The following is a 21,452-nucleotide window of genomic DNA, read 5'->3' as shown; positions in this document are numbered from 1 at the left end:
CACCCCTGCTGAGCCTCCCATTCGGGTTTCTGCCCAGCACTGCATGCTCAAAGCTGATGCAGAACTCTTCTTCCATCCTGGACCCAGCCTGCCTGGCACACCCTCTTGCCCCCCTCCCATTCTCAGGGTGGCCATATTCATCGTCCAAACAGGGACACGTTAGAGTGACAAGGGCCACTATGACTGATCACACCAGGCCTGGGGCTGGCCAGGAGCAGCAGAAGCGGCTGCCCTGTTTCTGCTGCTCTGCACACTCCCCAAGCGCCTCTCCCACGGCCCCTTGGGAACACGGGCACACCGGCAGTCAGCACCTGCCCCTTACTGCCTCCCACACTTGGGGGCTCAGTCACCCTGACTTAGTGTCTGCCCTCCCCTTCCCCAAAGAAAGGTTTATTTCCTGTCAGAAGCACAGAAAGGTCACAGATTGGTGGGGGAGCGGGGGGCAGATACAAAAGGCTCCACAAAGCAGAAAGTTTTGGAGGCAGGTGGCAAAGTCGGGCTTTCAGGACACATCTGAGTTAAGTCCCACTGTGTCCAGGTCCCGACACACAGTGTGGCCTTGGGCAAGATGTTTCTCTGTGCCTCAAATCCCCAGCTGTACGGGGACCATTGCTAGCCATGCAGCACTTTGGTGAGGCACAAATGACGCATAGCAAGGGCACCGTCAATAGACTTGTGGGCGGGGGGTAGATGAGGAGGGTCTGAAGCACCATCCAGGTTTGTGTTTATTCAATACAGGCCCAGAGCCCAGCCCTCCTCCAGAGAAGTGGCCGAGCTGGGGGAACAGAATAAATAAAGGCCGCGGAGGTGTGATGGGGACGGGCCGATCTGGGGCGAGGCGAGGGTGTCCAGGCGACATCGGCCCCAGCCCCTGCTGTCCACCCCCGGCCTCACTCCCGGCAGGCTCTGGGGGCGGTGCGGGTGCCCACAAGGGGCAGGGCCCAGACTCCTGCCACCTCCAAGCCCTTTTCCTTCCTGCCCTCCCTCTCCTTCCTAAGGCAGGTCCAGAGACCAAGCTCTCCCTCTGGCTGGGGAGGGAAGGGAGGGTGGGGGGCCAGTGTCCAGGTCTGAGGCCGTGACCCTGGTGCCTGCCCTGGGCAGGAGCCCAGGTTCGCTGTGTGAGGACAGAGGAAAAGGGAGGCAGGCGCCCCAAGCCAGCAGGCCTTTATGCGACGCCCCCTTGAGCAGCAGCCCTGCCTCGTTCCCAGGCTCCGTCCTCCCACACACCCTGCCCCCGGCACCACATCCATCCTCGGGGCACTCAGGAGTCACACCAGCTTCCACCCTTGTCCAAGGGCCCAGCAGCCCCGCGTGTATCCCTGGACGGCTCCCCAGCAGCCGTGTCCTCCTCCTCCTCCTCCTCCTCCCCGTCGGTGAACTCCTCCTGGTTGAGGCCGTAGGCCAGTGTGGTGTGCGCCAGGTCCACCTCGATGGGGAAGACGTCAGCACCCCGAAGCACCGTGTAGCAGTCGTTGTAGTACTTGGACATGGTGGACACGAGGCGCTGCAGCTGGAACACGATGTCCTGGACTGGGGTGGGAGGTTGGGGCGCAGGCACCAGTCGGCTCTGGCTGCCCGCCTCAGGACGGACACTCTCCCAGCCTGCACGGCCCACCTCTCGCCAGCCCTGTGCTTCCCATTCTGGTACTTCCCTGACCCCTCATGCCCTGGCAAGGGGCGGAAGCAGGGGCCGCCCAGCTTGGAAGAACCCAGGCCTCCTAGCTCCCAGTTCAGGGAACACAGGAGGCTGCAGGGTAAATGGATCATGGACCGCAGCCTGCGGAGCCCACATGGCACAGGCCAGCCCCACCCAGGCCGGACTCCGGGCACGTGGCTGGGCTCCTGCAGGGGCTTTACATCTGGGCGGTGGTCTGGCCCTGAGGCCTCAGGTGAGTACCTTGCCCCTTGGGCCTCAGTTTTCGTACCTCCGAAATGGAGAGAGGATGAGTGGAGAAGGGCGGTGCTCACCGTGCTTCTGGTCCAGCAGCTCCATCTTCTCCAGCACGTCCTTGCGCATCTGGGAGAAGCGGGCGCGAGCCTCCTGGCGGCAGCGCAGGATCAGACGGTACTCGTAGTTGCCAGTGCTCACCCGGTAAAGGGGCTCGCCTAGGGCCTGGGGTGGGGGTGGGACAGGAGGGCCTGCTCAGGGACAGCCTCACACCAGAACCGAACCACCCTTTCAAAGCCACAGTGGTTCCTGAGACCTCACTTCTGAGATTTCAGTGTTCCTTAGAAGTGCTCAGAGATACCTTTGGAGGGAGGAAAAAGCAACAAAACCCAAACCTTTGCCACATTAAATAAACATTGGCCACAAGATGGATCTCGACAGCAAAAACATCAAAAACTGCCAGGTGCAGTGGCTCACGCCTGTAATCCCAGCACTTTGGGAGGCTGAGACAGACGGATCATGAGGTCAGGAGTTTGAGACCAGCCTGACCAACCTGTCTCTACTAAAAATACAAAAATTAGCCAAGTGTGGTGGCGCGCACCTGTAACTCGGCTACTCAGAAGGTTGAGGCAGGAGAATCGCTTGAACCCAGAGGCAGAGGTTGCAGTGAGCTGAGATGGAGCCGAGATGGCCCCACTGCACTCCAGCCTGGGCGATGGAGCGAGACCTCATCTCAAAAAAAAAAAAAAAAAAAAAAAATCGAAAACTTAAAAGTGCCTCGTAGGAGTGAAGGAAATCCGTTTTTCGCTCCAAGAGCCTCACAGACTCTGGGGGGCAGTGTCCTGGGACAGGCAGAGGCAGTAGTTCCACGCCTGGTGGCCAGCACCCTGAGGCTCAGACGGACTGGAGAGGATGGCCCCAAATCGCCAGGAACAAGAGTCCAGCCAAGTGGCAAAGGTTTGGGTTTCTCCCAGGTTGGCCCGAGCCACCTGCTATCCCTGGCAGACCAAGTGGGGGAAGGTGGGCGCCCTCCCTCCAGCACTCACGATGCAGCTGTATTCCTCGTCGTCCATCTCCTTCACCTTCAGGCAGTACGACTGTGTGGGACAGGTGAGGTGTCAGAGTGGCTACCCCCACCCCACATCCCCAGCCCCACCCCCATCATCCACACGCATCCAGGCAGGCTGGCAAAGGTGCTCAGGGAGGCCCAGAGAGGGCAGCGGCAGGCAACTGAGGCGTGAGGCGGGGGATGGCCAGGGCCTGAGGCTTCGGTAGCCCAGAGTTTACCAAACTCAAGGCCCAAGAGATGCTATGGGAAAAAAAGGGATCTGTGGTCAAAGAAGGTTAGGAAGACCCCTGAAAATTCACACTGCACATGGGCCTATCAAAGGCTCCGATAAGTCCTGCGGCAAAGGAACCTTGGCTTGCTTAACGGAGGATTTTCTCTCGATTCCTATTCCTTTGACCATACCATTATTATTATTACTTTTTTTTTTTTGAGATGGAGTCTTGCTCTGTCTACCCAGGCTGGAGTGCAGGGTCTCGATCTCGGCTCACTGCAACCTCTGCCTCCTGGGTTCAAACGATTCTCCTGCCTCAGCCTCTGGAGTAGCTAGGACTACAGGTGCACACCACCACAACCGGCTGATTTTTGTATTTTTAGTAGAGATGGGCTTTCACCATGTTAGTCAGGCTGGACTTGAACTCCTGACCTCAGGTGATCCACCCACCTCAGCCTCCCAAAGTTCTAAGATTACAGGTGTGAGCCACCCTGTCCAGCTGACCACAGAATTATTAAATATAAAACTCACAAAGGTTCACTGGCACCCACTTTATGCTCACGCACCTAGTGTAACTCATTGTTTAAAGGCAATAAACAAATCCCAAGGTGTCAGCATGCACAGAGCCAGAGCCGTGCCCACCCAGGCTCTCTGACGCTTCTCTGCGTGGTGGCAGCAGGGCTTCGGCTGCACCTCCCCAGGCCCCTGGTCCCACACCGCGAGCAGACATGCCGTAGGTTCTGGCCAGCCTTGCTTGCCAAGACGTGGCTGATGGAAAAGGGGCAGCTCTCTGGGGGGGCGCTCACTCCAGCGGCCCGGGCGCCTGGACTACTCACCAGGTACTCAAACTTCACGTCCAGGTACTTCTTGATGGTGAGGCGAGTGTCCGGGATGGCCTTGTTGAGGTACGTGTTCAGGTCTGTCAGCATCTGAGAGAGTGGGTGGATGCTGAGGCCCTCATGGTGGTAGGTGCCAGGGTGACAATAAACATCAGTGATGTGTCACCCCTTCAGGTGGACTCGACTGTCAGAGCCAGACGGTGCCCCCTGATGCCTTCTCCCTCCCAAGGATGAGAAGACTAGTGCCAGGCCCAGGGAAAGCTGTGACTCAGTGGCGAGCCAGGGTCAGAAGCCAGCCCAGAGGTCAATGTCAAGGCCCAAGGAGGCACAGGGACTCACCCACAGTCCACTGTGTGGGTGACTGTGCCAGAGGCTGCATCCAGGCGTTTGGACTCCAGCACAGGTCCCTCTGTCTGCCACACTGTCCCCTCCCTACCCTCACACGCCAAACACACACGTGCTCAGCAGGACCTACCGGCTTGATGGTTTTCAGAAGCCGAATGCCGAACTTCTCGATGCTGCGGTGGGCATCAGCAAACTTCACGAAAGCCTCGCTTGCAGCCGGCTGGGGCTCCCGCACCCCGATCACGGAGAACACATCCCCAAAGGCTGCATGACAAGTTTCCCTTGAAGGCTGCCCCTACCTGACCTAATGGAGAACCAGGGGTTTTGGGGGAGTAGCAGGGCAGGGGGCCTGGCAGGCTGGAGGCCAATGTCTGCACAGGATCTACACCTTCAAGAGAGCTGGTCTAAACTCCCTGAAGGAGCTGAGTCTACACCCAGAGGAAACTGGATTGACACCTCCAACAGCTGGTCTATGCCCCTAAAGTCCTGCGTGCACACACCAAGGGAGTTGACCCTCATTCCCCCGAGGGACGAGTGAGAGAAGCTGGGTCAGGACTTGAGGCAGTGGCTCTGCCTGGGGCAGAGCACTGGTCAGAGTGGAGATACCTGGGTTCTAACACCAGCTCCACCCCTTGGGAGTGGTGTGGCCCTTTCCTCTGTCTAAGCTTCATTTTCCGCAGTAACTGGGGTCAGCTGCAGCTGGCCTGCCCAGAGCTACAGGATTGTCAGAAATATAAATAAGTAAGGGCCTGTGCACTGCCACTGGCAGTGAGGAGACAGGGTGGTGCCTGGTCCATGGCTGCGGCCCTTAGGAGGCCAGCTGGTCCAGATGCCCCCACAGGCCCCCATCACTACATCCCAGCGCCAGGGACCAGGACCAGCCCAAAGCTGGCCTGAGGTCAGGTGCTGTGGGTCTGACCCACCTCAGCATGCGTGTCAGAGGCCCCAGGGATCACCCAGGGTCATGCTGCAGGTTTGGGGGATGCCATTACCCCGGTGAGTCTGTGACAGCTCATAAAAGGCCCGTAGGAGGTTCTTGGTGTGTTCCGTCATCCCTATGGGAGAGACCGAGTGAGGCAGAATAGGGACACACAGCAGGGACTGCACTGGCCCAAGGCAAGACCTCCAAGTGCCCACGCCACCCAAGGCCTCCAAGTGCCCACGCCACCCAAGGCCTCCAAGTGCCCACGCCACCCAAGGCCTCCAAGTGCCCACCCCACCCGAGGCCTCTGCTTGGCCCTGGTGCCCTGCCTTTGTCCACCGCCTAACTAGGGCCCAGAGGTAAAGGCTCAGTCCAGCTCCACCCATGAGGAGCCTCTCCAGACAGGGGCGCCAGGACTTTGTAAGATGCAGGTGCATACAGCCTGCTGTGGGCTTTAGCCCTGGGAAAGCATGGGATTCTGGGGGACTCTCACTATGTTTACAGGTGCTATTCTCTGAATTTTTATGGGTGTGAGGGTTTTTTTGAGATGAAGTCTTGCTCTATTGCCCAGGCTGGGGTGCAGTGGTGTGATCTCAGCTCACTGCAACCTCTGCCTCTCTGGTTCAGGTGATTCTCGTGCCTCAGCCTCCTGAGTACTGATTACAGGCACCCGCCACCATCCTTGGCTAATTTTTGTATTTTCAGTAGAGATGGGGTTTCACCATGTTGACCAGGCTGGTCTCGAATGCCTGACCTCAAGTGATCAACCTGCCTCAGCCTCCCCAAAGTGCTGGGGTTGCAGGTGTGAGCCACCACACCTGGCCCCTGGGTTATTTTTAAATTCAGAAGAAGTATGTATTCTTAAGAACTCTTAATGCCCATGGTCCTAGAATCCTAGGGTGCCAGCACCCCCACTGCCATTCTGCTAAAAGCATGCTCTCTGGGGTAGAGCCAGTGCTGGGACGAGGCTGCCCCCACCCACCTTTGTACAGCTCGGCGGTCCGCTCCAGCTCCTCTAGCCTCTTGACAAGCCCATCTGTGGGGACCCAGAGAAGAGGGGAGGTCAGCAGGCTCGCAAGCCACAGGAGGCCCAGGGCCAGGCTGGGGAGGGGAGGGGATTTGGCATCTCAGGTCAGCTGGGTTCAAAGGTGTTTTGTAAATGGCTAGGCCTTCCTCATGGCCAGTGGAGGGTTCTTGCCTAGCAGGCAAAGCTCCCGCACTTCTACCACAAAGCCTGCTGGCAGCTGGGGAGGAAGGCCAGCAGGGGCCATTGGAATGGAGATGGAGCAGCCAGGCCTCTAGTACAGGCAGGACGTGGCCCCTGCCTCCCAAGCACACAGATGGTTCAGAAGGGGAAATGCAACTTGGGGAGGGAGGGGGAAACTCAGGAAGGCTGAGACAGCTCACACTGAGAAGAGGCCTTGGTGACCATATCCACTGGCTTAACTGGTGTTTCTTGAGCACCTACTATGTGCCAGCCACCAGGTCAAGCTCACTTTGAGCCAAGTCTTGCTCTCAAGGCTCAAAGTCCGGCAGGGGAGCCAGGCCAGTAGCCGGGCAATGAGCAGCAGTGTGACAGTCAGGGCTGCAGGGGAGAGGTGGGGCAGCAGCCTCACCTTGAGGAGGAAGCAGATTGTCAGGGACGGGCAGGCATTCCAGATGGAAGGGTGGGCAGAAAGCTAAGGAGCTAAGCTAAGGGCCAGGGCAGAGGCGCTATGACATTTAGTGCTCCTGCTGACCCCATATGGGACATCCACCCCAGGAGGATGAGGCAGATGCACACCTCCCCACCAGGAGCCACCAGAGAGTAGGGGCCCTGTGTTGGTGGCCTCCTGGCCCAGCCATGCCCCAGGACAGCAGGGCCGGGCCTTGAACAGCGCCGGCAGCCACTGACTGAGTCCCCGTGCTATGAGCTGGGCCTGCCGAGGGCTCCCTACACACGTCTTGGTCCCTCCTGTCAGCCATGGGACAGGGACAACTCTCTCCATTCACAGAGAAAACCAAGGCACAGGGAGGCAAGGTGGCCTGCCCAAGTCACACAGCCACCTGTGGCAGCTGGGTGCTCTCTGCTCACAGCCTCCTGTGCTGATCCGGGTCAGGGTTTTTGAGCAGAAGAGGGGAGGAGCGCAGGCTGTGTTCAGGCCTCTCCGGGCAGGGAGGTGGCTGTGGGACAGGCTGTCAGGGGAGGAAGGGGCACTCTGGAGGTCTTGGGGAGGCTTTGGCCCCCAGTGGCCTCCAGGCCTGGGTGCCCCAGAGCCTTAGTGCCCTGCCAGCCGGCAGGAAAGGAGCCATGTAAGCACCATGCTGTTGTTTTTAGCTGGGTCATGGGACATCATGACAGCTTCAGTTTTAGAAACGCTATTTCAGGCCAGGAAAATTGCAAGGTTTGGGGGGAAAAACACAACAACCAGTTCTAATTTCATCTCAACGGCTGGTAACTACAGTAACAGGGGTTTATAGGCACCAGGAGGCTGGAAATAGCAGCCGCCACTTTTGTACACCATTTGGAACGCGCTCAGACCCCACCCCCACTTTCCCAGCCAATAAAGCCCGGTGCGCCCAGCTAAGCCCACAATTCCTACAGGTATTTATATCTACCCCACGCGCACGCTGCAGAGCTGCTGCTATTTTTAATCTTGGACTGGCGACGGTAGGAGTGGGACTGAGTGTTTCGTTGGCCACCCCGGGGAGGGAAGGTGTGCGCGCATGTGTGCATGCATGTGTAAGTGTGCGTGTACACGCCTCCCCCGTCGCCTGGGCAGCCACCTCCCAGCCCGGGAGGACAAGGGCAGCAGCGCCACCTCCTGGACAAAGGAGGCACGAGGTGGGCAGCAAGAGTGCTGGGGTGAGGGGTAGGGGGGCTGAGGGCAGTGGTTGAGGCACCTCCCCACACGGAGTCTGTTTCCCCATCTGTGACTTGAGGGATGCTGGCTAGGACAGCCCAGCTGACAGCTGTGGACACTCCAGGAGCTGGAGAAGCCTCTGGGGATGCAGAGATGGTGACTTCTCAGCTCCAAGGGCAGAGGCTGGGTCATGCCCGTGGGACCCACAGCAGCTTGGTAAGGCGGCCACGGTGCCCCTCCCATCTTCCCAGCATGGGCTTGAGTCCCTGGGGCCCAAGCTGGGTGGGAAGGGACTCACCATTGCACAGGATGGCCCGGCTCAGGCCCAGAGCATCTGCGGTCCCTGAACTCATGTTCTCCACCAGCCGGTGCTTGACTTTCTTCAACACTGAATGGGGAATGAAGGACCTGGTGAGTGTGTGGCTGCCCAGAGGCCATCCCTGCCTCCAGCCTTACCTCCATTCACAGGGAGCACCCCAAGGGGGCAAAAGGGCTGCTGAGGATGGCTCTGAAATGGGGAGTGTCCCTGTTCCCTCTGCTTCACAGAGCTGCTGGCAGTCTGGGCCGAGTTCAGCATGAAGTGCTTTGCCCAGGGCCTGCTGCGTGACATCAGCTGGTGTCACTGAGAGCCCAGTGCTGCCCCGGCTCAGTTCGGGCTGATGGAAGCCAAGAAAGCCTCTTCCCCTCCTCTGTGCCACATCAGGACCTGGGGTGTCCCATACAAGGGGGAGAGGAGAAGGGGGGCCGCTGGGCTGATTATGTGAAAGCAATGGGCCTATCAATGACCATGAACCTTGGACCCCAGACTCAATTACTGCATATGAGCAGCTCAGTCCTGGGAAGGGACCTGTGTTGGAACCAAAGGGTTTTAGAGGAAGCTCCGGGACAGGTCCAGTCTGCCCTGAGTCCCTTGGCCTCTGGCTCTAGGGTGTGGGAGAGGCTTGCTGGACTCTGGAGCCGAGACCTGGGTGTGCGCTCAGCAGGGGGCTGCAGCACCCTCTCTGGGTCTCAGGCTTGGATCCATCATGTGAGGCAGCCGGTCCAGAGGACTCGAAGGTGCTCTCCAGCTCTTAAGTCTTAAAGTTTCTACAGAACCACGGCTCAGCCCTTCTAACAGGAGGGAACTTATCCCAAGGCGTGGACCCTCTGCCCATAGCCTGAGGTCCAGTTCAGATCCAGTCTCCCTGGGAGGTGACGGCAGGAGGGGCAGGAAGGGGCGAGGCTGTGCTGGAGGGCATGAGGCGCCAGGCCAGGGTTGGGCTGCTCTCCCTTTATGATAAAGGGCAAGGCCCTGGGCCATGGTGAGCTGAGGCGCTGGCCTGCAAAGGACAACCCTAGGGCAGCAAGGTCCCAGGAGAGATGGCCGAAGCGGGGAGGTGGGGGTGAAACACAGGACAGTGAGAAACCAGGGACAGATGCAGGGACAGCACTTTGGGTCCTCCCAGGCCTTTCGGATTTGCTTGCTCAGAAGTCAGAGCCCACAGCCATGGATGCTGCTGTGTAAGGGGGAGGCCATGGCTGGCTGTGGCACTTCTCCTTCAGGTGGGGGCCTGTCCAGGGGGGCTGCTGGACACCTGTCACTGCTCGGGCCAGCTTACCAATGTCCAGGGACATGCCCTGCTTGGGGTCCGCCTGCAGCTTGTTGTAGTGGATGGTCACCTCCCCCTGCAAGAGCAGCACACAGACTTGTGAGGGGCTCCAGGCCTGAGCCCCCTCCCCGGCAGCACTGTTCTGAACTAAGAATCCTAAGGCCAAGGCCAGGCGCAGTGGCTCACGCCTGTAATCCCAACACTTTGGGAGGCTGAGGCGGGCAGATCACTTGAGATCAGGAGTTCAAGACCAGCTTGGGCAACACAGCAGCCCCCTGGTGAGTGCAGCTCTCAGCTCCCAGGTCTCTCAGCTCCAGAGTCCAGCAAGCCTCTTACTAAAAATACAAAAATTAGCCGGGCATAGTTGCACATGCCTGTAATCCCAGCTACTCAGGAGGCTGAGGCATGAGAATCACTTGAACGGAGGAGGCGGAGATTGCAGTGGCCTGAGATTGCGCCACTGGACTCCAGCCTGGGTGACAGGGCAAGATTCTGTTTCAAAAAAAAAAGAATCCTAAGCCCCAGTAAGGAACCAGGCTGACAGCTGTGACATGGCCCCACTTTATGACCATGTCTGTCCCCAGGTCCCTCCTTTCCCACTCTACGTCCAAGCCCTGGGGAATCCGTGGAGACAGGGCCAACATGGAGCCCACAGCCTGGTGGTCTCTGATGTCCTGTGTTTCAGCCAGGTCAGACTCTCCTTCCCTCCCCACGCACACCACACTCCACGCCTTTGCCGTGTCATTTCCCTACACCAGTTATTCCCTCCTCTGCCCAAACACCCCCATCGCCAAGAATCCTCTACTCATTCAACAGATACATCTCAGCTTGCTCTGGTGCTAGGGCGCCAAGGGGAAGGGGCAGGGGCAGCCCCAGACCCCCAAGGCCAATTTGATCCAGGGAATTATGCAAACTGCATTCTAGTGACTGCTCAGGAGACACAGGCTTCTCCAAAGAGGACTTCCCTGAGCACAGGAGGCCACTGTTTTCACTCCCATTCTTGCAAACCAAAAGCCCTTGAACTTGGGACCACATTCATCCAAATATAAAACAGGATTTAAAAATCAAGTCCCAAAGGGAAACCAAAATGCAATCAGAGTCAGAGATGGGGTGTGACTCGCTCCCCCAAAATGCAACACAGCCGGGCTCAGGGGCCATCCCACACAGAGTAGCTGTAGGCTAACAGCAAGCGGGCTGCAGTGAGAGTCGGACCCGGGCTCCAGTTCAGCTGTGTGACCACAAGCAGATCACTCTCCCACTCTGGACACCTGTAGGATGCGAGAGTAGGCTTGGTGCAGTGGCTCATGCCTGTAATCGCAGCACTTTGGGAGGCCGAGGCGGGCAGATCACCTGAGGTCAGGAGTTTGACACCAGCCTGACCAAAATGGAGAAACCCCGTCTTTACTAAAAATACAAAAAAGTTAGCCACACGTGGTGGCAGGTGCCTATAGTCCCAGCTACTCGGGAGGCTGAGGCAGGAGAACCACTTGAGCCTGGGAGGCAGAGGTTGCAGTGAGCCGAGATCACGCCATTGCACTCCAGCCTGGTCAACAAGAGCAAAACTCCATCTCAAAAAACATTTAAAAAAAGATGGGAGAGGAATCCCTGCCCACACACAACTCTGCCAGACGGAGACCCCCTGCACCTGTTCCCATGACCAGCTCCTCTGCCTAACAGGTCATGCTGGGGGCAGTGATACCCAGACCATGTGCAGTGGCAGCTGCAGTCTCAGTGAACCTTGTCGCTTCCTTTTGTACAGCAGAGCTCTGAGCCCCAGCCCCAGGCCGATTTGTCCAATGTCTAAAGGGGCTGGAATAGGAGAACGTGCAGGATTGGAATCTTCCTCCCTACAGCAAGGAAGGAGAGTAGCGGGGATGACGCAGGAGTAGGGCGGGAGGATAAAGGGAGAGGACGGAGCCGTGGCTGGCCTGGGTTAAGGCAGGAAGGGGGCTGTCAGGGGTGCTAGAACCCGGAGGACAGAAGTGGAGCAGAGGGAGAAAGCTGCAACACTTGGCCAAGCTCAACTCACAGTGGGGACCCTTGCCCCCGAGACTTTTAAACCACCTCACAGCTGGGCACTGCCTCCACATCAGTTCTTTCATAGAACTGGTTTCCTGAGACTTGCTAGCAGCCTCATTGCTAGGAAATGGCAAAGGGGCTGCATGCTTGCTTCCAGAGAGGCCAGGATACTGTCTGCATTCCAGGAGGGAGAGTCCCTGCAGAGAGGCCGGGGCCTGGAGCAGCAGGAGTGGGGAAAAGCCGAGGCAGGCAGCGTGTGACTCTGGTCTGCAGAGCAGATCAGCTGGCATGGGAGGGGGGCTCTGGGTGTCTGTGAGCCCAGGAGGACGCACGGGATGAGAAGTTCCTCCAGGAGGGGCAAGGGCGCTCTTCTTTCCCTCTTAGCCCTCCCAGGCCCAGTGTGGCCCAGCTGACATTATTGGGTGTCTACTGGCCTAAGCAGGATCACCTGGAACTTTTAGCTTCGGCTCCAGCGCTGACTGGGGACACATGGGCTAGCCCTGAGGCATGGTTCCTAGTCTGTCAGCTCCCCGGGAGCTCGCAGGGACCTTGGGGTCTTGTTGCCCACTCTCTTGCCGAGGTCCAGCACAAGTCCTGGAGCATGATTACTATTTACTGAATGGATGAGGGATGGATGAGGGAGGCTGGTGTGTGACCCTGACCCTGATGTGCCAAGGAAGGGGGCGGTGAGGGCTGATTCCGCTTTCCAGGCCTGCTGGGACCTCTGGCAGCCTGGAGGTCTAGAAGCACGTGGGGCCGCCTCTGGACACTCCCTCTGTAGCAGCCCTTACCTTCACCTCCTGAATCATCTTTGCCACCTCCACCTTAGTTTTCCCTTTGATTGATCTGCCATTGACGCCAGTGATCTCATCCCCAGCTGCCACTGTGCCGTCCAAGGCTGCTGGGGTATTGTCAAATACCTATGGATGCAGAAGGACAGCGGTGGGGAGAAACAGACGACTGAGATGCAGCCCGAGAAGACACCCCAACCACTGCCCGGCTCTGCCTTCCACTCTACCCTCTGCTCTTGTTTTTTGAGAAAGGGTCTCTCCCACCTGGGCTGGAGTGCATGGCATGATCACAGGTCACTGCCACACTGAACTCCTGTGCTCTGGCAATCCTCCTGCCTCACATAGATAGTCAAATGATTTTTGACAATGGTGTCAAGAACGTTCAATGGGAAAGGACAGTCATTTCAACAACTGTATGTGAAAAATGAAGTTGACACTTAACCTAACACCATATATAAAAATTAACTCAAGGCCAGGCGCAGTGGCTCATGACTGTAATCCCAGCACTTTGGGAGGCCAAGGCAGGTGGATCACCTGAGGTCAGGAGTTCGAGACTAGCCTGGCCAACATGGCAAAACTCCATCTCTACTAAAAATACAAAAATTAGCCAGGCATGGTGGTGGGTGCCTGTAGTCCCAGCTACTCAGGAGGCTGAGGCAGAAGAATCGCTTGAACCTGGGAGGTGGAAGTTGCAGTGAGCTAAGATTGCGCCACTGCACTCCAGCCTGGGCAACAGAACAAGACTCTGTCTCAAAATAATAATAATAATAATAATTAACTCAAAATTGATCTCAACTCACTGCAACCTCTGCCCTCCAGGTTCAAGAGATTCTCCTGCCTCAGCCTCCCAATTAGCTGGGATTACAGGCACACGCCACGACACCCAGCTAATTTTTGTATTTTTAGTAGAGACAGGGTTTCACCATGTTGGCCAGACTGGTCTCGAACTCCTGACTTCAAGTGATCTTCCTGCCCCAGCCTCCCAAGGTGCTGGGATTACAAGTGTGAGCCAACACGCCCGGCCGCATCTTCTTCAGTCTGTTTTCCACTCTGTAGTCTCTCCCCCTGTGCCCTCCTCCTGCCCCTCTTCTTTGGATTCCCCCATCTCAGGGGTCCCTCTCTTGGTTTACTCCCCTGACTCCTGTGGAGTGAGCTGAGATAATACCACTGCACTCCAGCCTGGTGACAGAGCAAGACTTCATTTCATTTAAAAAAAAAAAAAAAAAGAAGATAGGAAACTGTGGAAAACATACTAAGAAAACAAGAAGTGCAATGAAAAAATAAAACAGGAAATTACCCCCACCCTCTCAAAAAAGAAGAAAAGGCTGAATAGAGAAAAGAAACAGAATCCTCAGAAAGTTAAACATTGAGCTGTTTCAACTAGAATGAGAGCTCTGCAGAGGTGGAATCTTTGTTTTCCTCACTTTCTTGTCCCTAGGGCCCACAACAGAGCCTAGCCTCCGTTGTACTAATATTAATTTAGCCAAAAATGGAAAAACAACTATGTTGTAAAGGTGGGATGAGAGGAAACAGACTGGTCATGGAAAGAACTGAATTCTCATCTACCAGACGAGGCAAAGGCAATAGATATTTACAAATGATAGATCAAGAAATAACAGGACAAGCCAAGCAAGGTGGCTCATGCCTGTAAGCTCAGCACTTTGAGAGGCCAAAGCTGGTGGATTGCTTGAACCCAGGAGTTCGAGATAAGCCTGGGCAAAACCCCATCTCTATAAAAAATACAAAAAAATTAGCTGGGTGTGGTGGCACCTGCCTGTAATCCCCAGCTGCTTGGAGGTGGGGGAATCACCTGAGTCTGAGGAGGTTGAGGCTGCAGTGAGTCATGATTGAACCACTGCGCTCCAGCCTGGGCAACAGAGTGAGACCCTGACTCGAAAGGATAGGAACAACAGGATAAGCATCCTATTGAGAAAAACGGAAGCTCACACATGAAGAAATGGTGAAGCTGGTGAGGTGCACAGGGGAAGGGCAGTGGATTGCTATTATTTGACACGGGCCTTTTAATGCTCTTGACTTGCTAAAAGCAAGTTACATGGCACTTTGATAAAAACAAAATTGAATTTTAAAAAGTCAGTTCTATTATTTTATTGGCCAGTGGTTCACACCTGTAATCCCAGCACTTTGGGAGGCTGAGGTCGGCAGAATCGCTTGAGGCCAGGAGTTCAAGACCAGCCTAGCCAACATAACTAAACCTGTCTCTCCTAAAAATACAAAAATTTGTTGGGCATGGTGGCATACGCCTGTAATACCAGCTACTCAAGGGGCTGAGGTATGAGAATTGCTTGAATCCAGGAGGCAGAGGTTGCAGTGAGCTGAGATCACACCATTGCACTCCAGCCTGGGTGACACAGTGAGACTCTGTCTCAAAAAAAAAAAAAAAAAAATCAACTCTACTATTTTATAATGTGTGTTCATTCTAAGCAAACCTGCCCCTGAGGTAGGGAGAGGGAGGTGGCAAGAGGCTGAGCAGGCACATGGCCAGGAGGCCAGGCCTGGGGAAGGCCTTGCTGATGCCTCCGGGGTCACCGGAGGCCAAATGGCTCAGGAAGGAGGCAGCATGTGAGCAGAAGCAAGACCAGGCCAATCTGGGAATCTGTCTTCGAGGCCTGGAAGCAACTCCTTAGCAAGATCCTCACAGAGGCCAGTTTCCCATCTGCCACCAGCTGAGAAGGTTAGAACAAGTCTTCCTAAGCCGACAGCAAGGTCACTGACTTTGATGAGCCACACAGTGAAGCAGGCCTCACAGCAGGCCGGTCACCACTCCTGAGTTACAGTGCACAGAATATCACCAGCACAGCTTCCTCTGCAAGGGACACAAGAGTGTTCCTTACCACTGACACAGCATCTGGGAAAATGTACAGCTGCCTGGAAAATTACAGCAGCTACTGCCTAATGCATGTTTTTGTCTTTTGTTTTTTTGTGTTTTTTTTGAGACAGGGTCTCACTCTGTTAACCAGGCTAGAGTAAGTACGGTGGCATGATCTCGGCTCACTGCAACCTTTACCTTCCAGGTTCAAGCGATTCTCTTGCCTCAGCCTCCCTAGCAGCTGGGACTACCGGTGTGCGGCACCATGCCCAGTTAATTTTTTGTATTTTTAGTAGAGACAGGGTTTCACCATGTTGGCCAGGCTGGTCTCAAACTCCTGATCTCAGGTGAACCACCCGGCTTGGCCTCCCAAAGTTGTTGGGATTACAGGTGTGAGCCACTGTGCCTGGCCAATGCACATTTCCGGGTTTTTCTTGTTTTTGTTTTGTTTTTGAGATGGAGTCTTGCTCTGTGGCCAGGCTGGAGTGCAGTGGTATGATCTCAGCTCACTGCAGCCTCCACCTTCTGGGTTCAAGCAATTCTCCTTCCTCAGCCTCCCGAGTAGCTGGGAATACAGGCATCTGCTACGATGCCCGGCTGATTTTGTATTTTTAGTAGAGACAGGGTTTCACTATGTTGGCCAGGCTGGTCTTGAACTCTTGACCTCATGATCCGCCCGCCTTGGCCTCCCAAAGTGCTGGGATCACAGGCGTGAGCCACCATGCCCAGCCAACGCACATTTCTTAAATGCTAGTGTGTTATGTCGTTTTGTTGACTTTTCACAAGAACCCAAAGACGCTCATGTCTACATGTCTTAAAACCCCACTTTCCAGGTGATGAAACTGAGGCCCAAAGAGGTTAAGTGACTTGCTAGTAAGTAGGGAAGAAGCTTGCATTTGACCTCCGGCCATTATTTCATAGAGATCCTATGACACTTCATTTGCTAGAACCCAAGGCTGGTGCTTTTGTTGATTCAATAGTCAATTTCTTTTTTTATCTAATTTTTTTTTCTTTTTTTAACTTGGCTTGTCACCAAGATTTAATAGTCAATTTTTATTGCAGGTCCACTATGTGTCAGGCACTGTACCTAGTGCTAACTGCAGTGAGAAGGCAAACCAGGACACTGTCCTCTGCAAAGGGTCTACTCTCCTAGACAGAGGACAAATAACAAGTACTAAGCGCTGAGAAGGAAAAGAACAGAGGGACACAGAGGAGAAGATGGGCCAAACCAATGCAGCGCAGATGCTCAGAAAGCCCCTCGGAGAGGGTCAGACCTCAAGAATGAGGAGTCAGCTATACAGCGTGGACAAATGAACCTGCCTTTGTCATGCCCAAGTAGGGATGTACCTTGCGCCATCCCCCCTCCAAAGCGCCCAGTACCTGCACGATATAGAGGCAGGGACAGTACTGGGCTCCTCCTCCAATGCTGATCCCGATCAGGTTCTGAGCATCCTTCTGCAGGGTCACCTTTCCAGGCACAGTCGGGATTCCGCTAGAAAGAAAAGCAAGCAAGGCTGACTCTCCTGGAGGAAGGATGACTGGAGGGGGTACGCCCCCCCAAAACTCCTGAGGGGCTCCATTGGCTGCCCAGCTTTTTCCCTCCCTCGGATAAAACAACAGCACTTTGCGCTGAAACAGGCACAGTTGTTGGAGTTCTGCAGATATGGGATCAAACCCCATCAAATCTGCCATTTTTCAGCTATGGGACTTAGTTTTCTTTTCTTTTCTTTTGAGACGGAGTTTCAGTCTTGTTGCCCAGGCTGGAGTGCAATGGCACTATCCTGGCTCACCGCAACCTCTGACTTACCGGTTCAAGCAATTCTCCTGCCTCAGCCTCCCAAGTAGTTAGGATTACAGTTACAGGTGCCCACCACCACTCCTGGCTAATTTTTTGTATTGTTTTATCATTATTATTATTTTTAAAGATGGGGTTTCACCACATTGGTCAGGATGGTCTCGAACTCCTGACCTCAGGTGATGCATCCGCCTCACCCTCCCAACGTGCTGGGATTATATGTGTGAGCTACTGCACCTGGCCAGCTATGGAACTTGGGTAAGTCACCCTTTGTGCATCTCAATTTCCTCATCTATAAAATGGGGATGAGCACCCTTATCCAAGTTCTTCTAACCATGCATGGAGGCCACTAACAGCAACCCAATCCACAGCAGGCACTCCATAAAAATAGGTCCCCCTTCTCTTTCATTCATTCGATCTCTGCGATTTGAGACAGGTTCTGTCCTTGTCACCTTATCAGGCATCTGGGGAATATGATGGCCACCTGCTCCAAGGAGTCTTCCCCTGTTAAACTATCCACCTCTCACCTCCTAAATTACCTCTCAGTTTCTACTATGAACTAGCATTGACTGGTGTTTCATGGTAAGTACTTGCACTGATGCGCTTATTCATTCAAAAAACATTTGCTACCAACCTACTGACATCAAGCCCCTTACTAAGTGCTGAGCACAGAGAAAGGCATTGCACTAACTCCTTGATCCGAAACAGGATACATTCTAATGGGAAGACAAATCTAATTTTTGAAAATCTACTAATAACCTATGTTGGGAAGGAAGGTATGTCTACAACATTCCTATTCAACCTTCAAAACCTGGCTCAACTGCCACCTTCTCCATGAAGGTTTCCTTGATCACCCCCGCAGAAGCACTGCTCCATCTGCTTTCTCTCCTTGTCACCAAGTCATGCTAATAGTGCCCTTATGGAACTGAGCTGTGATTATCCCTTTAACTGTCCACAGCCCCCTACAAACAGCTCCTGGAAGAGCAGGGTGCACTGCTACTTTAGTACAATACCTGATCCACTGCTGAGAAGCAAGGGTTTGTGGGACTGGAAAGTCCAGGGAAATAAGGGACTTAGGGTTCCTATGCTCCTGGAACTTGGGGGAATAAAATACTTACAGTTTATCCTCTTCGATGTCATAATCCAAGTCTGCAAACATGGTTCCGAGAGTTGGAACGGGCTGGCTAACTGCCCAGCTCGGTAGGGGACTGGGGAACTGGATCCGGGAGAGAAAGGAGCATAGGATTTAGGGAACCGAAGTGCCTAAATGTCAACACCACTCCTTCCTCCGCCACCCTCATTCGGGACAGCAGGGCCCTCTTCTTCCCCTCTGGAGTGGGATGGGGCAGTCTCCGGGTGGGGGGGCTGGGTAGGTGATTCTTACTAGGTACAAGGGGGGACTCCAGGCCAGGATGATGGGCTCAGATCCCAGAGCCCGGCCCAAGGGTCTCCAGTCCCTGGGGAGCTGCCTCTGTTGCTCACCGGAAGCGTTAGTCCTACAGCCGGGTCCGGGCCAGGCTGGTACCTGAACCCACCTGCCGTTCCACCTGGCTGTGGCCGCGACTATCACATCACTTCCGGCAAGACGCGGAAGTCCCGCCTTTCCCCCGGCTGGGTGTTTGCTCCAATCCCTGCAGACAATCCTTCCCTCACCCGCTCCCTAACTTTCGGAACCAAGAACAAGAACAAGTATTGGCAGAGGCTCGCTGTTAGTAGGAACAAGCGGAAACAGAGGAAAAGTCTGGACAGGCTGACAGCGTCTAACCCCGCCCTTTGCCCTGCCGGCGCCGCCATCTTGGGAAGGGCAGAGTTTGTCCCAGCTTCCTCAGCTGCACTCAGGGGCCAGCGCCGGCCCGACGGTTGCCAGGGCAACGAAAGCATCTCTGAGCCGGGGTTACCTCCGGCGAGGCTCAGTGGAGTATAAACCCCGAGACCTGCCCTTTCACCCCTTAACCACCTGGGCCTGTGACTCCCCTACCTAGAATGGCCCTTTGAGGTCCCAGCCCATCCCACTTTCGCAGGCGAGGAAACTTAAGTGCCAAAGAGCGGGGAGTGATTTTGTGCAGAGCCACACGCAGTTGGTATAAGATCTGGATCGTGGCCCCGAAACTCCCGCCGCCTAGCCTAGGGATCTTGGAACATCTGAACAGTAAGCAGAGAGCCAGGAGTGGTGTATTCAGTGGATCTTGCTATTAAGGACAGATTGGACATGCCCCCTTCCCTATATGTGCGTGAGTTTCCCCATATGTAAACTAAGGCCATATGGTCAATGCTTTCTATGGTATATGGTGAAAGATTTCTCATCCCCCCCACCTCCTTCCTTAGTCCTGAGGAGCAGCCACCCTAGGGTCCCACGGAGGGTCACGGCCCCCATGTACCTGAGGCTCGGGAAACGTCATCAATGCTCCCCTGTCGAAGCTTTCTCTCCAGTCTCTGCTGCCACTGCTATTGTGTAAAGTGGATTCCCTGGGGGAGGCTGGATCTCCCAGAGCCACAGCCAGGCCTCCACCTCATCGCGACAGCACGGGGCCAGAGCCATCCAGCTGGCTTCCCTAGCTGCCCCAGGGGGCACGGAGGAAAGATGCAGAAGGATGGATATCCACATATCCCACGGGCGATGGAAGCCCCACCCTACTCTGTCCTTAGGGAGCTAATCTGAGTCTGGACAGATGTGTAGAATGCCGTGATAGCAACAGCCTTCCCACATGGCCACTGCTGTCCAGTCAGATCACTTTTACAGGGTTTTCAATCTCACCGCCACCCTGTGAGGAGAGACCAAGTCTTGCCAGCCACATTGTGCAGGCAAGGAAACTGAGGCCCAGAGAAGTCTCTTCCTCTGGTATCATAGCGGCAGGGCTAGGGCTGGGACAACCAAGCTCTGTTTCCAGGCCAGAATTTTGGCTTTAAAAAGCAGCAGTCTAAGGCCAGGCATGGTGGCTCATACCTCTAATGTCAGCACTTCAGGAGGCCCAGGCGCACAGATCATCTGAGGTCAGGAGTTCGAGACCAGCCTGACCAACATGGAGAAACCCCATCTCTACTAAAAATACAAAAATTCACCAGGTGTGGTGGTGCGCCTGTGATCCCAGCTACTTAGGAGCCTGATAAAGGAGAATCACTTGAACCTGGGAGAGGTAGGTTGCAGTGAGCTGAGATCAGGACATTGCATTCCAGCGTGGGCGACAGAGCAAGACTCCGTCTCAAACAAAATAAAACAAAACAAACAAAAAGCAGCAGTCTCCAAACCCAGGTGTTTTAACATGGACTGTGGTGTGTCGGGCCCATGACCATGCTAGCTCAAGCCCAGGCTCTGCCATTGTGTAGCTGGGAGATCTTGGGTGAGTCACTGTCTGACTCTGAGCCTCGGGTACCTGCAGAATGGGGAAATGATGCCTGCCACCAGGCGTTTGTGAAAGTCAAGATTAAAAGGAGGGGCCAGGTGAGGTGGCTTACGCCTGTAATCCCAGCACTTTGGGAGGCCAAGGCGCGTGGATCATGAGGTCAGGGGTTCAAGACCTGCCTGGCCAACATGGCAAAACCCCCTCTCTACTAAAAACACAAAAATTAGCTGGGCATGGTGGCACGCTTCTATAATCCCAGCTACTCAGGAGGTTGAGGCAGGAGAATTGCTTGAACTCTGGGTAGCAGGAGTTGCAGTGAGCCAAGATTTCACCACTGCACTCCAGCCTGGGTGATAGAGCAAGATTCCATCTCAAAAAAAAAAAAAAAAAAAAAAAAAAAAAAAAAAAAAAAAAAAAAAAAAAAAAAAAAAAAAAAAAAAGATTAAAAGGAGAAACAGGTGTGAGTGCTTTGTAAACAATTTGCATGCACAGCTGTCACTCTGACCTCAAAACCCCCTACCCACTCTGGCCCCTCTTCCCAGGTGGGGGCAAGATGCCCCTTTTTTCTGTTTCATCCATCCCTTACCTCCAGGCCCCGATCTAATTTGCCTCCTCCCGGCAGCCTTAGCAGACAAGCTGAGCTCATATATCTTGCTCCCTTTCTGAGCTCCTTTTTGCTCTTTGAATCATTCATTCGGCAATTTGCTATGTATTGGCCTTGTGAAATCTCTCCATGGTTTTCCTGAGCCAATTATGTGATGATTAATTTATTACATGGTTTGTTTTGTCTGGAAAGGTTTTTTTCTCCTTTAAATTTGGGGCTTAGAGCTCATATCTTGACAAATTACAAAATGCTTCTCCCCGTCCCTCTTTTTATTGTGTTCTCTTTCTCTACTGACTTTTTTTTTTTTTTTTTTTTTTTTTTTTTTTTTTTTTTTTTTTTTTTTTTTTTTTTTTTTTTTTTTTTTTTTTT

General features: G+C 54.5%; 1 protein-coding gene across 4 annotated transcripts; it reads right to left on the bottom strand.

Moving 5' to 3' along the window:
• Positions 1 to 689: 689 nt before the first annotated feature.
• On the bottom strand, positions 690 to 19,745 carry PICK1 (protein interacting with PRKCA 1). Of its 4 annotated transcripts, none has more exons than XM_037731530.1 (13): positions 19,517 to 19,745; positions 18,257 to 18,360; positions 16,724 to 16,835; positions 12,517 to 12,645; positions 9,716 to 9,782; positions 8,416 to 8,505; positions 6,257 to 6,310; positions 5,345 to 5,407; positions 4,483 to 4,616; positions 4,005 to 4,097; positions 2,935 to 2,985; positions 1,969 to 2,113; positions 690 to 1,530 (listed from the first exon to the last, which is right to left on the bottom strand). In XM_037731530.1, exons 1-13 carry the CDS (start codon positions 19,535 to 19,537, stop codon positions 1,262 to 1,264), a joined length of 1,332 nt encoding a protein of 443 aa, XP_037587458.1. In that variant the 5' UTR covers positions 19,538 to 19,745; the 3' UTR covers positions 690 to 1,261. The 4 variants fall into 4 exon arrangements, with proteins under 4 accessions (XP_037587458.1, XP_017364456.1, XP_037587459.1 ...); XM_017508967.2 differs by lacking the exon at positions 19,517 to 19,745 and adding an exon at positions 18,523 to 18,924; XM_037731531.1 differs by lacking the exon at positions 19,517 to 19,745 and adding an exon at positions 18,674 to 18,924.
• Between the last annotated feature and the right edge of the window lie 1,707 nt (positions 19,746 to 21,452).

This window comes from Cebus imitator, unplaced genomic scaffold, assembly GCF_001604975.1.
Source record: "Cebus imitator isolate Cc_AM_T3 unplaced genomic scaffold, Cebus_imitator-1.0 Scaffold404, whole genome shotgun sequence".
NCBI classification, from domain to species: domain Eukaryota; kingdom Metazoa; phylum Chordata; class Mammalia; order Primates; family Cebidae; genus Cebus; species Cebus imitator.
The sequence above is the reverse complement of the archived record's forward strand: the minus strand, read 5'-3'. Positions and strand labels throughout refer to the sequence as shown.

What these genes read in the sequence shown, in the direction of transcription:
- PICK1 (XM_037731530.1), bottom strand. Translation starts at nt 19,537, where the DNA reads ATGACGTTTCCCGAGCCTCAG. An exon ending in GACATCGAAGAGGATAAACT is followed by an intron (nt 16,836 to 18,256) that starts GTAAGTATTTTA and finishes TTTTCTTTCTAG; the next exon opens with CGGAATCCCGACTGTGCCTG. An exon ending in GGGCATGTCCCTGGACATTG is followed by an intron (nt 8,506 to 9,715) that starts GTAAGCTGGCCC and finishes TTCCCCATTCAG; the next exon opens with TGTTGAAGAAAGTCAAGCAC.